At 35.5% G+C, this 14,056-nt stretch overlaps 1 protein-coding gene across 1 annotated transcript in view; it reads right to left on the bottom strand.

Annotated features, from left to right (window-relative positions):
* Positions 1-13,293, bottom strand: part of LOC108678489 (kinesin-like protein unc-104) — a 33,312-nt gene extending 20,019 nt beyond the window's left edge. Inside the window, 14 exon segments of the mRNA XM_047884592.1 lie at positions 296-498; positions 1,619-1,769; positions 2,227-2,350; positions 2,352-2,451; positions 2,875-3,012; positions 6,562-6,624; positions 8,298-8,437; positions 9,060-9,145; positions 9,147-9,202; positions 9,500-9,665; positions 10,160-10,326; positions 11,848-11,935; positions 12,497-12,579; positions 13,254-13,293. Of these exon segments, the coding sequence (XP_047740548.1) occupies positions 296-498; positions 1,619-1,769; positions 2,227-2,350; positions 2,352-2,451; positions 2,875-3,012; positions 6,562-6,624; positions 8,298-8,437; positions 9,060-9,145; positions 9,147-9,202; positions 9,500-9,665; positions 10,160-10,326; positions 11,848-11,935; positions 12,497-12,579; positions 13,254-13,293 (1,605 nt within the window).
* Positions 13,294-14,056: the final 763 nt, after the last annotated feature.

Here is a 14,056-nt window from a genome sequence, read left to right on the forward strand (position 1 = left end):
CGGACGGACAGACGGACAGACGGACGGACAGACGGACAGACAGACAGACAGACAGACGGACATGGCGAGCACAATAGTGCATTTTTTCCATAAATGAGAAAATGCGCTAAAAATGGTACATTTATTTCCGTGTTAATCTGCATAGCGATTCATTATCTCTAGAGTATGACAACATCTAAAAATGAGCAAGGTGAAAAAACAAAACAATAACTTAAACACAAAAACTTACAAAAAAATGAATCTAAAGATCATGAGATAATAAGTTTCAATGCAGCAAATTACAGAAAACCCCGACCTTTCTTTCTTTATCAAACTGCTTGGCGATCTCTTCCTTCTCCTTGATGTACTGCTCCTCGAGCGTGACCAGGCGCTTCTGCATCTCCTCCTTGAGGTCGATACCTTGCTTCTCCAGCAGCTCGATCTGCGCGAACTGCCAGTCGGCGGGCTCCCCAGACCCAGGCGTCTCCACGGGACTTTTGGCGCCCCGACGCTCGCGCACTGCCGACCAGTGGGTATTTAATACAATACTGCTTGTAACTTATTTATTACCATATCGCTTGCATATATAACTTACCGAGTCCATTACACATTGCTTAATGCTCGCGCACTGCTCAGCGTTTATTCAATACTAAACTGATTGTAATTTATTTATTACCACATCACTCGCATATATAACTTACCGAGTCTATTGCACATTGCTTAACGCTCGCGCACTGCTCAGCGTTTTATTGTAATATTTAATTACAATATTTAATACTGCTTGTAACTTGTCTAAGGTTTATTGCAAGTTATGCAAGCTTGCAGTATGGTTTATTCAAAACCATAATGCTTGTAATTTATTTATTACCATATCGCTCGCATATATGACTTACCGAGTCTATCACACATTGCTTAACGGGACCGTCATGATCGAGTAAGTTGCATCATATCTTTAATAAAAGTCAATCACTTGACTGAGTCTTAAGACAGAGAGACACTCAAACAATACTTACCCAACATACGACACGATATGCCTAAATTTTTATGCGATGCTTTTCATTAACGCTCGCGCCCTGCTCAGCGTTTATTCAATACTAAACTGCTTGTAACTTATTTATTACCATATATCGCTCGCATATATAACTTACCGAGTCCATTACACATTGCTTTAACGCTCGCGCACTGCTCAGCGTTTTATTGTAATATTTATTTACAATATTCAATACTGTTTGTAACTTGTCTAAGGTTTATTGCAAATTATGCAAGCTTGCAGTATGGTTTATTCAATACCATAATGCATGTAATTTATTTATTAGCATATCGCTCGCATATATAACTTACCGAGTCCATTACGCATTGTTTAACGGGACCGGCATTTATCGAGTAAGTTTCACCATATATTTAATAAAAGCCAAGCATTTGACTGAGTATTGCGACAAACAGCAGGACTCAAGCAATACCGAGCATACGACACGATAGGCTTAAATTTTTATTAGATGGATTTCTAAAGTATGAAATAAATTTCAATGAAAATGTCAAGGATGTAGTCAAATAATGTACGTCAGACCATCCTGGGAGTTAAATGTTTTCTACCGAATTTCAACATTACTTTAAATTTAAATGCTCAAAATTGAGGTACCTTGCTCGGGGTGGTTGAACCTGAAGACGTGGTTCTTGCCCAGGATGACCCGAGAACCGGTCTTGAGCAGCAGCGGTTCTGTGACCTCCCTGCCGTTGACGTAACACAGCGCACCCTTGTTGGGGTGCAACGTCACGTTCCCTTCTTGGTTCTGTCAAAAATATATATTTATATGCAGACAATTTTGAAACTGGTAGCATCTCGTCTCAGTTAGGCAGGTGGAAAATGAAGGATTATTACCAAATATAAATTTCAGAATAAACTAATAGTATTAAGAGTATTCATATTGAATCAGTTACTTTCAAAAATTTACTCCTGACGCCTTTAAATTTTTCTAATTTATAAAATATTTTTCACTCAACACCGCAAAATTTTTAATACAGTTCCTGTATTCTATCCTACATTTGAAATGTAGGATAATCATCACTCATTACAACACGGAAATTGAACAATTGAAATACTACTTAAAAATGCGACGTTGTGCAAATGAAATGTAGAGTCAAAATTAATCAGAAATCTAAATAAGAAATAAACTCGAAATTGTTAAACATGGCTCTCTTACATTTGAAATGTAGTATCGGAATCATTAGCGTGAAATCACTACTCACCTCAAAGCGGCAATGTTCAGCGATGATGTGGGAGCCATAGAGCTTGATATCCTGCGGGAGGTTGAACTCTGCGGATCCTACGTTGGTGCAGCCATCCTTGATGTAGTACAGGAGGCACTCCGNCATCTTCCTTGAGCGCGACGCCCATCTCAGCGAACACGGCCTCGCGCTGCAGCCTCACAGACTCCGTGCGCTTTAGCTTCTCCTCCCAGGTCTCGTTCAGCTCTGTCGCGTATTTTAGTATTTATTTTATATCAAAATTTTTATTCTACTTTAACAGAAAGAGCAAGAAATTTCCTATCAATAGGCTGATCTTGGTACTATATTAATATCAATTAATTGGCAACTGTCCTTGATCTGCACCACAAAACAGGAATATCAGATTTCTTTATCACAAATTATCTCAATAAACATTTGTGAAACAAATCTTATCTGATCCCTCACAGATTGCTCACTATACCCTCCAAAGTCAGCATACGGTAAGATAATTTCGAATCAAACCCTCGATTGGATTGCTAATCAGAAATATCACCATATCAAGATAGTCTCATATAAACCAACTATAATCATGTCAAGATAGTCTCATTTAAACTTAATATCATCATATGAAGACAGTCTCATATGAAATTCGCGCTTGTATAGACTGACCAGCGATGAGTTTCTGGTTGGCCTGTAGCTGGTCGACGGCGACCTCAGCGACAGAGCTGACGGGCGATGTGATCTGCGTGGTGCTGCCGTTACCTGTCGTGCGTAGGCCTCCCGCCGCTAATTTTGAGATCTCTTGGCCTACAAGTATAGAGACACGCGTGAATTACAGGCATTATACAAGAGTTATTATAAAGAAAAAAGTGGTTTATATAAATGGAAAATCGGTCATCCTTCATCTGATGCCTATCTGTCTGCGGTCAAATGGGAAATTATAAAACAGTGCTAATAAAGACAAAAATGTTTTATAATAATTACATATCTTTCCTCATTTGATGCCTGCCTGTCTACCGCAAAATTGGAAATTTTAAAACAGTGCTAATAAAGAAAAAATGTTTTATAATAATGACATATCATCCCTCATCTAATGCCTGCCTCTCGGCCGCCAAATTAGAACTCTTTGAACCATTCGAATATGACAGCGGTGTGCTTAAAGCCGACGGTATTTAAGCTCCATAGCTTCTTATTGAAATAACAAAGTGCTGTTACGTTCTATATCTTAAATATAATAGCAATCACATAATACGATTATCAAAGCATGAAACTATGAAAAAAATTATAAATTTTGTTAAAAATACATAATGAATTGTACGACCTTAACAACTCAACGCGACATTCACACATGTAATTACTGCCGACCGTTTCCTCATAGTCAATATAAAGCTATCCAGAACCAATGAATTTGCAATAGAGCCCGGCCCATAATTTTTTAATAGAAATTGCTTGGCCCCTGATAAAAAATCGAATCAGAAAATATGAAGTCAATCGTTTGTACCTGGAACTTTATTTCCAGACGACGCGGTTGCCTGGTAGATAGACATGCAAATAAATGGATCTTATTGCCCAAATAGTGACACACTCCCTGCATGTAGCACTGATGCGTTCTTGTGCTGAGCCAGACTAAAACCTGGGCCTATACTTTCAAAAAAAGTTAAGAGATCGTAAGTTCATCAGCCAATCATTGGCGGCCTTTCAAGCAAAATCCACCAATCAAAGACAGTAAAATAGAGCGTAAGTACTTACGTTCACTTAGCGAGTTTTGAAAGTATGGCCCAAGATGACTAACACAAGTGTAAGGAGTGCATCAATATTCGGACAAAGACTCACTCATTTCTCTGATTGCACCGTAAGAACAGTGGAACTAAAGGCACAGAAAAGTGTTGATTATTACGCGTATATATAGTACACATAGTGAATAAAAATTAGATTGATAGGAATATAAACAACTAAAAATGAAGGCGCTTGCATATATATTGTACCAGTAAAATGACATCAAATAAAGTGATATGTCAGAAGCAAAATATATAGGTACATACAATATAATGAATGAATGTATTGAATGAGTTGCCATGCAGTGAAGTGAGCGTGCACTTCGATAGTTTCAATAATAATGCATATAAATAAAACAAACTCAGAGAGTACAAAAATTACTTCAATAGCGCCTTGAAATAAGATTATAATAAAAATTAAAAATTCTTTAATTAATACAATTTATATACTCTGGAACTTTTTAAATGATATAAATATTACACATTTTTTTCTTCAAATTTCGTAGTAAAAACCTTTGAAAATAATGGCACTATTGAACATTCTTCAGTAATCCAGCTTAGAAATAAATTATCTATAATGGATCATAAGTTTTTTGTCAGAATAATATAATAGAAGATAACAAAAATTCATTAAATTTTGACAAACAATTCATGAGATTTTCATAACATTTTATGGTCCTTATGAAAGGAAAAACTCGTTTAAGTGAATCCTTAAATTAATAAATAACAGACATCGAAAAAATATACGACTAAAAATAACAACGATACGTTCCCTTATGCTTTAGGTTGAATATTTAACATAGAAATTTATCATTAACCACACGAAAAAACGACAAGTGTTATTCCTACGTTAGAAGAAGTAACAATAAGTATCATATGATGATAGGAACATTTATTATATGCCTTAGCAATGCAGCATCGTAGAGGTAAGCTAATTCTTGTGATTTTATTACACCTATAGATGCTAAACTCTTCACACAAAAACGCATTTTTCGACAAAAAATCAATCAATTTGAACAAACGAGAACAGCACAACATTCTGTTGATGTTTGTGAGACTTTCGTTCGTGTCAAAAAATAATAAGATTTATCAGTTCAGAATGAACTCTAACTACGTACTGGTCCCACGAAATTGTGAATAGTTTTATAACTAAATGTTAATAAAGCCACATGACAAAAGTTCAGTGATTCGCAGAGGAAAACGCAACTTCAACAGAGGCATTTAAAATGCTTTGTACCCGACAAAAATAATTACTCAAATTAGGAACGTACAGCAAAACAGAAGAAATTTTCCTGATAGAATATAAGTTTGTGCGAAAATAGCGTAGGGAAACAAACAGGGTAATTTTATAGGGTAACAATTCATGATTTAGGGAATAATGAGCCAAGGTGAAATATACGGTATAAGGTAGCCGAGGGGTACAAAGGGATGGATGCACCAGTCTAAAGGTAATACATTTCTCAAACAACAAGCCATATTCGCGAGTATATATATGCTTGAAACCATTAAAGGGTCAAGCTAAAAACCAATATGATATATAGTAGATTAAAAATAACATCAATGGGAAAAACAACAGTCAGGTTGCTACGTCATAAAACAGAAGCACATCCACAAGCAAAAGCCCCATTCACCGTTAAATTTAGTAACAATTAATTGAAAAATAATCTAGTCATTGATTAAAGAATGTGGAAACTAAAGGCTGGAAGTGAAGTGACTTTAAAGCTACAAGTTCAGCAAGGAACCTCACTTCTTCAAGCCTCACTTTAAACTTAATTTGTAATGTGACTGAAAACTTTAAATGAAGTAGTAGGTATTTGATTGCCGCATAGATTAAAAATAATAATTAATTAATACCTATGAGTTGATTTGTTCTAAATTTAGGGTTTAACGATGCACTTAATTTAATTCTACACAAAACCAATAGACCGAACTCATGTCGCAACGTGAAGATACCAGCACACTTCTTACAAGCTAGCGCAATTATGTTTAAAATATTTTGAAATTTATTTATCTTGAGTAATTTAGATTAAAATTTTTCGGATCATCGCACGGCTTAGTTCCACTTCTTAAGACCACTAGTCGAATAAATACGTAACTCTTCACTTCAAGTTTTCTGAACAACCAAAATAATTTAATCAAAATTTTTTGCTAATTTTTGCTAAAAAATTTTCTCCCCTGAAGCCTGGAAGCCTCACACGACGTCAATTTATATGGAAGGAAGTTCGCTTCTATCCTATCAGCTTTAACCTGCTTTGTGCCAATTATTTCGATTATAATACATATTTTCGCTGTAAATGTATTCCTTCGCTGAAATAAAATTACCTCCAAACTAATTGTTTTTTTCCTGAATTTAATCCGTTCCTTGCGCTTTCATTAACAAAATGAATAAAACGCAAAAATTTTGATCCAAAATTGACAAGCTGAAGCCGGCGGGGCTAAATAATACGTTGAAAAAACGTCGATGACAAGCTAATGTCGTTGAAACAACGTAAAATCAACGTTATTTGAACGTAAAATGCCTGGTGGGAAAGGACCTGCCAGGACTGAGAGCGCAAGACGAAGCATGCACGCCCGTACTCACTATGAGGACCCAAATCAGCAGGTCGGTTATTCTCGTTAGGATAGATGACTTTTCCTTCTGGGCCTGCACGGAACACCATTTTACATCATGCCAAATATAATTTAGCAATTATAGAAGTGAAATATATAAGTGAGAGACATCGCTGCACACACAGTTCATATCATACCAAATATAATTTAGCAATTATAAAAGCAAAATATATAACCGAGACACATCGCTGCACAGTATTTTGATGGCAGTCGAGACCCAGAGGTGTTTAGGTCGCACCAACGAACACAACACACATATTCCATCAATTAAATAGCATTTCAATCCTTTATGTGCCCAAAGGCATTTTTCAAGATAGCAATTACAAAATATACATTAATATAATTTAATTTCATAATTATCGGAAGCTATTTCTGCATCATTCAGGCTCTATATTCTCGGAACGCTTCCACCTTCGGTTCAACACATGCTAATAAAACGTGCACTTAAACAACTACACACAAAGGGTACACACAATCCCTCTTAGAATTAGATAATTTCTACAAATTCATGAAATCATGAACAGGAAACTTGTTTTCGGTTTTCAAGGGAATTAAAATCTGGCTTAACAAGGGATTTCTTCTCGCATCACTCGCAGGAATATGACTTATTAAGTAGGTACTTAATTATCAGTATTCAGCTTCAAAGTTCTCCTCAAGAAATATGATGATTTTCTTCAAGGCTTGAATGACTACTGAATAAAAAATAAATAAAAAATTGTATATACATATCCTTATACTAATAAATATCTATCTAGAAGCTTTACATGAAATCACATCTAAAATTATGCTATTGTCGAACGTATACAATGTTTACTTTAGGGGAGCTGAACTATCAACTTATTATCTCTAACAGCCAATTTCAAATTACAGTTCAAATGTTCGACAGAAATTAAAAATAAACCTGATTACACTTCGAGCGTGGCCGCGTTCCCTACGAAGCCTTATCTGTAAAACCTTTTATCAGGCCCCGACCACTGAGCCCTATTTAACAAACGCTTGGTCTATAAATTCAAGCATGTAAGCATCGGCAGCATATCCTCCATGCCACATTTGCACACTTGTCGTTAAGCAGTAACAAGAACCAATTTTTTTTTTCTTAGGAATTATGGACCGCGATTTAAGAATCTTATCATTACAACACATAGCAAACGTTTAAACTTACGACCAGATCAGATTGGCTGACGGACTTGAAAAAATTAGATCAGTACTCACTGCAGTGAATGACAGAGAGCGTATTTTCTCGTCCGTCCGTGACGTGAAGTCACGGACGGACGGACATGACGAGCACAATAGCGCCTTTTTTTACATATATGAGAAAATGCGCTAAAAATCGAACCTATTTTAAGCCCCAGCTACCTATCATCCTTCACCTCAATGCCCTAAACTTTCTGAAAATTCGTTATTAATAGTTCTTAAGAGTTTATTAACATCTATATATAAGTCATGAAATAATCTTCCTCTATCTCGATGCTCTGACTTACATAAAAGTTCGTTATTAGGAGTTTCTTGAGAGTTTTTTAGTTTCTCAATAATTCTTAAGAGTTGTGAGCTAACCTTCCTCCATCTTGATGCACTAAACTTTCTAACAGTTCATTGCTAATAGCAATTAAGAGTTATTAAGAGTTTTCTAAGAGTTTCTAAACATCCTAAGAGTTTCTAAACAATTTTTAAGTATATTGAAGAGTTTTTCAAGAGTCGTGAACTAACCTTCCTCGACCTCGATGCCCTCCTGCTTGAGCAGCTCCCGCAGGCGCTGAATCTCCTCCTTCAGCTCGCGGATCATCTTAGCGTTGGCGTCCTCGTTGACGACGGCGTTGCAGCGGATAGCTTTTGCCCGGTCCGCGTACCTGACAAATGTTAATAAATACCAAGTGTTTACAAATCAAATAGCTCAAGATATAATTAGTTGAAAGTTTGTAACAAATTATATCGCTCAAGACACAATTAGTTGACAGTTTTGTTAACAAATTAAATCGTTGCAGACAAATTTGATTGCAAGTTTTCTTCGTAGAATATATCGCTCCAGACCCAATTGATTAAAAGATTTGTTCACAAAATAAATCGTAGTAAATAAAATAAATTAGAAGCTTATTGAAGACAATAATTGACTAATATAATAATCGTTAATCATTTCAAACTAAAGTAATAACAGATTAATAAGCAACATGAGAATAGAGACCGTCTCGCCATTTCATAAAAGCAAGGAAGACCATATCTTAATTGACTGAATAATAATTGGTAATTATATTGACTCATATTAATATTTAAGCAACAATAATAACAGATTAATTAGGCACCTGAGTTTTGAGAGCGTCTCGTCATAGTTCATATAAGCAAGGGAGACCATATCTTAATTGCCCATATCATAATTGGTTATTATATTAATTAAAAATAATTTACTACATAATGATTGGTAATTATATTGGCCCATAATAATAATAGAGCAATAATTACTGATTAATAGGTCACCTGAGTGTAGAGAGCGTCTCGTCATAGTTAATATCAGCAGGGGAGATGGCTGCCACCATGGCAGTCTTGCTGTTGCCACCAAGGTTCTCCACGCGACGACGTCTCGTTCATGTTCGTCGCCGCCACCGTGCGCGCCTTGTTGCCTGCCAGCAAAATATACACTTTGAGGATGTTTTTTCGTGCATAGGATTCTTATCTATAGTATTCTTGTCTATATTATGCTTATCTATAGTATTCTTATCAATGTTATTCTTGTCTATAAGATTCCTTTCTATAGTATCCTTTTCTATGGTATCTCTGGCCTCTGGGCAGGGATTAAAAAACAGCAAATCCGCAGTGAATTCAATTAAATTTGAGGTTTATTACCGAAACAGTGTATCAAAACAATTATTTACAGCTCCAAAACATGTAAATACAACAGAACAAAATATCTGTCTCACCTTCATCGATGAGGTCATGAATATCATCGTAGCTCATGACGGCGAGCTTAGCCAGGTCCTCGACGTAGGGCCCCAGCAGCGGATGTTCTCGCACCCTCAAGTGGCTCTTGTTCTTCGGGTTCAGGAGATCCCGCACGCGCTCGCAGTAGATCTCCATGTAGCTCACCTGCACGTAGCGCCATCAGTAATCAAAAATTGTTGTTATTTAGGTTATTCGTCCGCAGCAGTTTACCCAGTACCACCAGAAAAAAAATTGCATCACTTCCTGCTTTTTAGCGGATAAAAGAGACTGGTTAATCTAATCATCAATGTACTGAGTAGCGCCATCACTAATCAAAAATTGATGTAATTTAGGTTCATAAAACGAGTTATTCGTCTGCAGCAGTTGGCCCAGTACCACCAGAGAAAAAATTACATCACTTCTTACTTTTTAGCGGATAAAAGAGACTGGTTAATCTAATCATCAATGTACTGAGTAGCGCCATCACTAATCAAAAATTGTTGTTCTTTAGGTTCATAAAACGATTTATTCGTCAGCGGCAGTTTACCCTGTATACCACCGGAAAAAAATTACATCACTTTTGATTTTTTGCGGCCAAAAGAGACTGGTTCATCTAATAATTAATGTACAGTAATGGTAAAAAATATAGCGTGTTTTACCTCAACGGAATACTGGAGTTCATCATCGACGTTGGCGCTGATTTTGTTGAACATTTCCTCACAGACGAGAGGAATGATACCTTCCTGGCCTTCCTCCATCTTGCCCATCATCGTATAGGACTTGCCGGACCCAGTCTGGCCGTATGCGAAGATGCATACGTTGTAGCCTGCAACATCATTGCCATCATCGGGCGAAATATGAGCATATATACGACACATTTTTGAGGAAATGAGGATCTGTATAGATGTGTAGATGTATTAGTAAACATTTAGCATAGTACATGTTAAGTAATTGAGGAACATGAGAATGTAGAGATATTATATTTTAATTAAAAATATAAACAATTCACGAATATGCACATGGATATGGTACGACTGTAATTTTTCATTTTAATTAGATAATGGGTGAAAATTATAAATGATATAAATGCAATATTTCAAATTCCTGTACCGATAATACTGTAAAAGAGGGAATTGGTCATAATACGAGAATGTACAGAAAACGAAGAAACTTAATTTGTATTATAAGTATAATGGCTTGTAAATATAACGTATCGAAGCGACGTTAAGATCAACCGGCTGAGGACACGACAACGCGTCGTTGAATTAGAGGAAAAGATACTGAAATATTGAGAGAAAATACCGTAGAGTACTCATCACAGAGGCTCATTTTTTATCAACTTATAATACAGAAATTCTCGTTGCATCTTCAAATAAAGTTCCCGCATTCATTAAATGAATAAGTATTGAAATGAATATTAAGTATTAAAACGAATGAGTATGGTTACGAATGCCGTTCGTTCCGTTGTTGAATAATGTCCAAGAACGGCCCAACGATTTAGCACACTCATTCACTACTGGATATCGATTTACTCATTTTATATCATACATAATGCATAAGAATTCTATCCCTTTACTCATTTCATATCTACATAATGTATAAGACTTCAATACCTTTACTCATTTCATATCATACATAATGTATACGACTTCAAAACCTTTACTAATTTCATATCATACATAATGTATAAGACTTCAATCCCTAAATGGACCATAGATACTAATTACATTTTCGAAACCCGACTCGGCCAACACTCATAAAACTAAATGCTAAAGAACTTGCGTAGATACAACGAACGCACGACAAAGTTTGCGGCTATTTGAAGCACAAATGAAATTGCGAGAATAGAACTAAGAATATCTCAGGCGTTGAGAGAAAGACAAAGCTCGTCTCTAAATTGACGCTCAGGCCTCGTATAAGTAAAGCCTTCATTGATCCTCGAGTAAAATGCAACTAATAATAGTCTGTCATCTGTCAGATTGAAGTATCAATTATGAAATGAATTCCAGTTCTGGGAACTATTTACAAAACCTTCAAGGAAATAAAAATGTCATCAACGCAGGCAAATGAAAACATTTGTCTTTATAAACACAGGAAACCCGGAATATACGGTCTTTTTACAATGTATATAATACGACGAATCATATAGCGACACTTTAGCAGCACAAACATCTACAACAATTTCAATACATTAATATGCAAATAAACTATCTATAATAATGATGAAATAAATTACTACTGATAAAATAAATTATTACTAATAAAGTAAATTATTAGTGATAAAATAAATTATTAACTATAAAATAAATTATCAATGATTATATATGAGTATATATATAAATCTGACCCTCGAAGGCGTGCTGGAGCATCTCCTCGCCGATGTCGCTGTACACGTGCGCCTGCTCTGCGAACGGCGGCGCGTCCTCCGTGTCGTGCTGTCAACCAAACAAATTAAAATCATCAAATAAAACAATCAGGAAATTTAAAACTATCTAATTACTAAACACCATGTAATATAATATTGAATCATGTCTCAAAATTGCAACCTTATAATAGAATATTGAATAATTTCTCAAAAACAAAAAACTCGGACAACGTCTATTGGGCATTATTCTGCCCGTGTACGCAGTTCAAAGAACACAAACGCTGAATTGCAATTAAAGACGAATATCTCGTTGCCAAAAATACAACAGAATTCAAGTATTCATTCAAGTATTCATCAATTGAATAATCAAAAAGCGCGTTAAATATAAAAAGATTTTTTTGCAGATAATTTTCAGATTCATTTACTTCTACCTAGATGATACGTCCGGGTAACTTGGACAACCGCTTTACTGGAAATAAAATATACGGCAATCATAGGCCATTATGACGGCGGCAGAGGTGTGCATAAAATACTGAAGATACCTTCAGAAAAAAATAAAATACTAATGACAGCCATAAATAAAATTATAACAAACTAAATACACTGATAAAAATAGATGAAATACACTCACAGAGTGTGACCAGTAGGAGTAGTCATAGTTGAAGCTCTTTACGGCCTCCTTGGATCCTGCGGGGGCCTTCGGGTTTGTGATCGCTGGAAAAAAGTTATTGATTAGCACAGGGAAATAAAATTGTGCGGCGACTGGTACCTTGCCTGGAACTTTTTACTGTAATTTTATTTATTATACGCGTAAATTTTAAAGACAAAATATTTATCTACAAACCTACAAATATTGGTATAGTTAGGCAAAAGCTGTTCTTTATTACAATTTCGTTGAAGATCAGAGAATATTTCTTTTTAACAATTTCTTATTGTTTTTCTTTATTCGGCGAACCACGCTTTTGGTAGGATTAGAAAGTTAGATTATCAGGTAAGGGACATTTCATAATAATTTTACTTTACGACGTTTCGAATATTCTACATTCATTATCAAGTTGGTGAAGAGTTTTGCATCACTTGAAATTGAAATAGTGAAATGACATCAGTACCTACAAACCTGACTATCTAATCCTACCAAAAGCCTGATGCACCGAATTTAGAAACAATAAAATTGTTAATAAGAAATACTCTCTGGTCTTCTACGAAACCTAAAAATCTGGCACAATTTTCGATGGAAATAACAAACTATAAACGAAAAAGAAAAAAATGCGTGTGAAGTAGTCTTTTGGAATTTATGGACAATCGAGAGTGAAAGATAGTTATTGTCTCGAGAATTTGTGGCTCAGGAGATTAGAAAGAAGTCGTAAAGCGATCTCGAGGGCCATTACGCTGAGCCTCTTCACTGAAACTCGACGCGGTGAGGCGCATAGTAGCGATGCCCAGTAAAAACGATGCGCAGTAGCAATGAACGTAAACAATACATCAACATAACTTCTATCGATCCGAAGAGGTTGACAAATATTCATAATGAAAGGTCACAGCTAAAGAGTGTGATGAGTGAAAGCTGCATTCCGTGATTGATACAAGCAAACTCATCATCCATTTTTTGAACTAACAGTTTGCGAATGATAACGTGATGAAATTAGTATAAACCACGATAACGCTCTTAAAGATAAGAGGAGAAACGTAATTACGCAATGTTCAAGAATATTATGCAAACATTGTCCTATCTCAAAATATTTGGAACATTTTAACATTTCAAAATATTTGTAGTTTCATTGAAACCAGTTATGACACTTGAGTTCTATTAAAATACGCTGGCTGAAGTTGCCGCATTTGCTGTGTATGAGGTATGAGGCAATGTATGCTAAACATCAAGCGATATTGATTTTTTTATCATATTTCCAGTAACTCCAAACCATAACAGGACTTACAAAAAGCACCATTCTATTAATTTTGCACGCCATTCAATTAATATTGTACATTTAACCACGGGAAAAACTGACCGACTATATACAATAAATTTCAGTTAATTTACTAACTGCAGCCCACAATTACTACGTCAAACGAAAATCGTTGCTGGAATACTGTAGTTTTTTAAATTAATTATGAGAAAGTAAACATAATTGGTCCAATTCAAAATCTGCCAATAGTGAATTCATTCATTCTAAGTTATTCATTCAATTTCAGA

Source organism: Hyalella azteca, unplaced genomic scaffold (assembly GCF_000764305.2).
Source record: "Hyalella azteca isolate HAZT.00-mixed unplaced genomic scaffold, Hazt_2.0.2 contig15682, whole genome shotgun sequence".
Lineage (NCBI taxonomy): Eukaryota > Metazoa > Arthropoda > Malacostraca > Amphipoda > Hyalellidae > Hyalella > Hyalella azteca.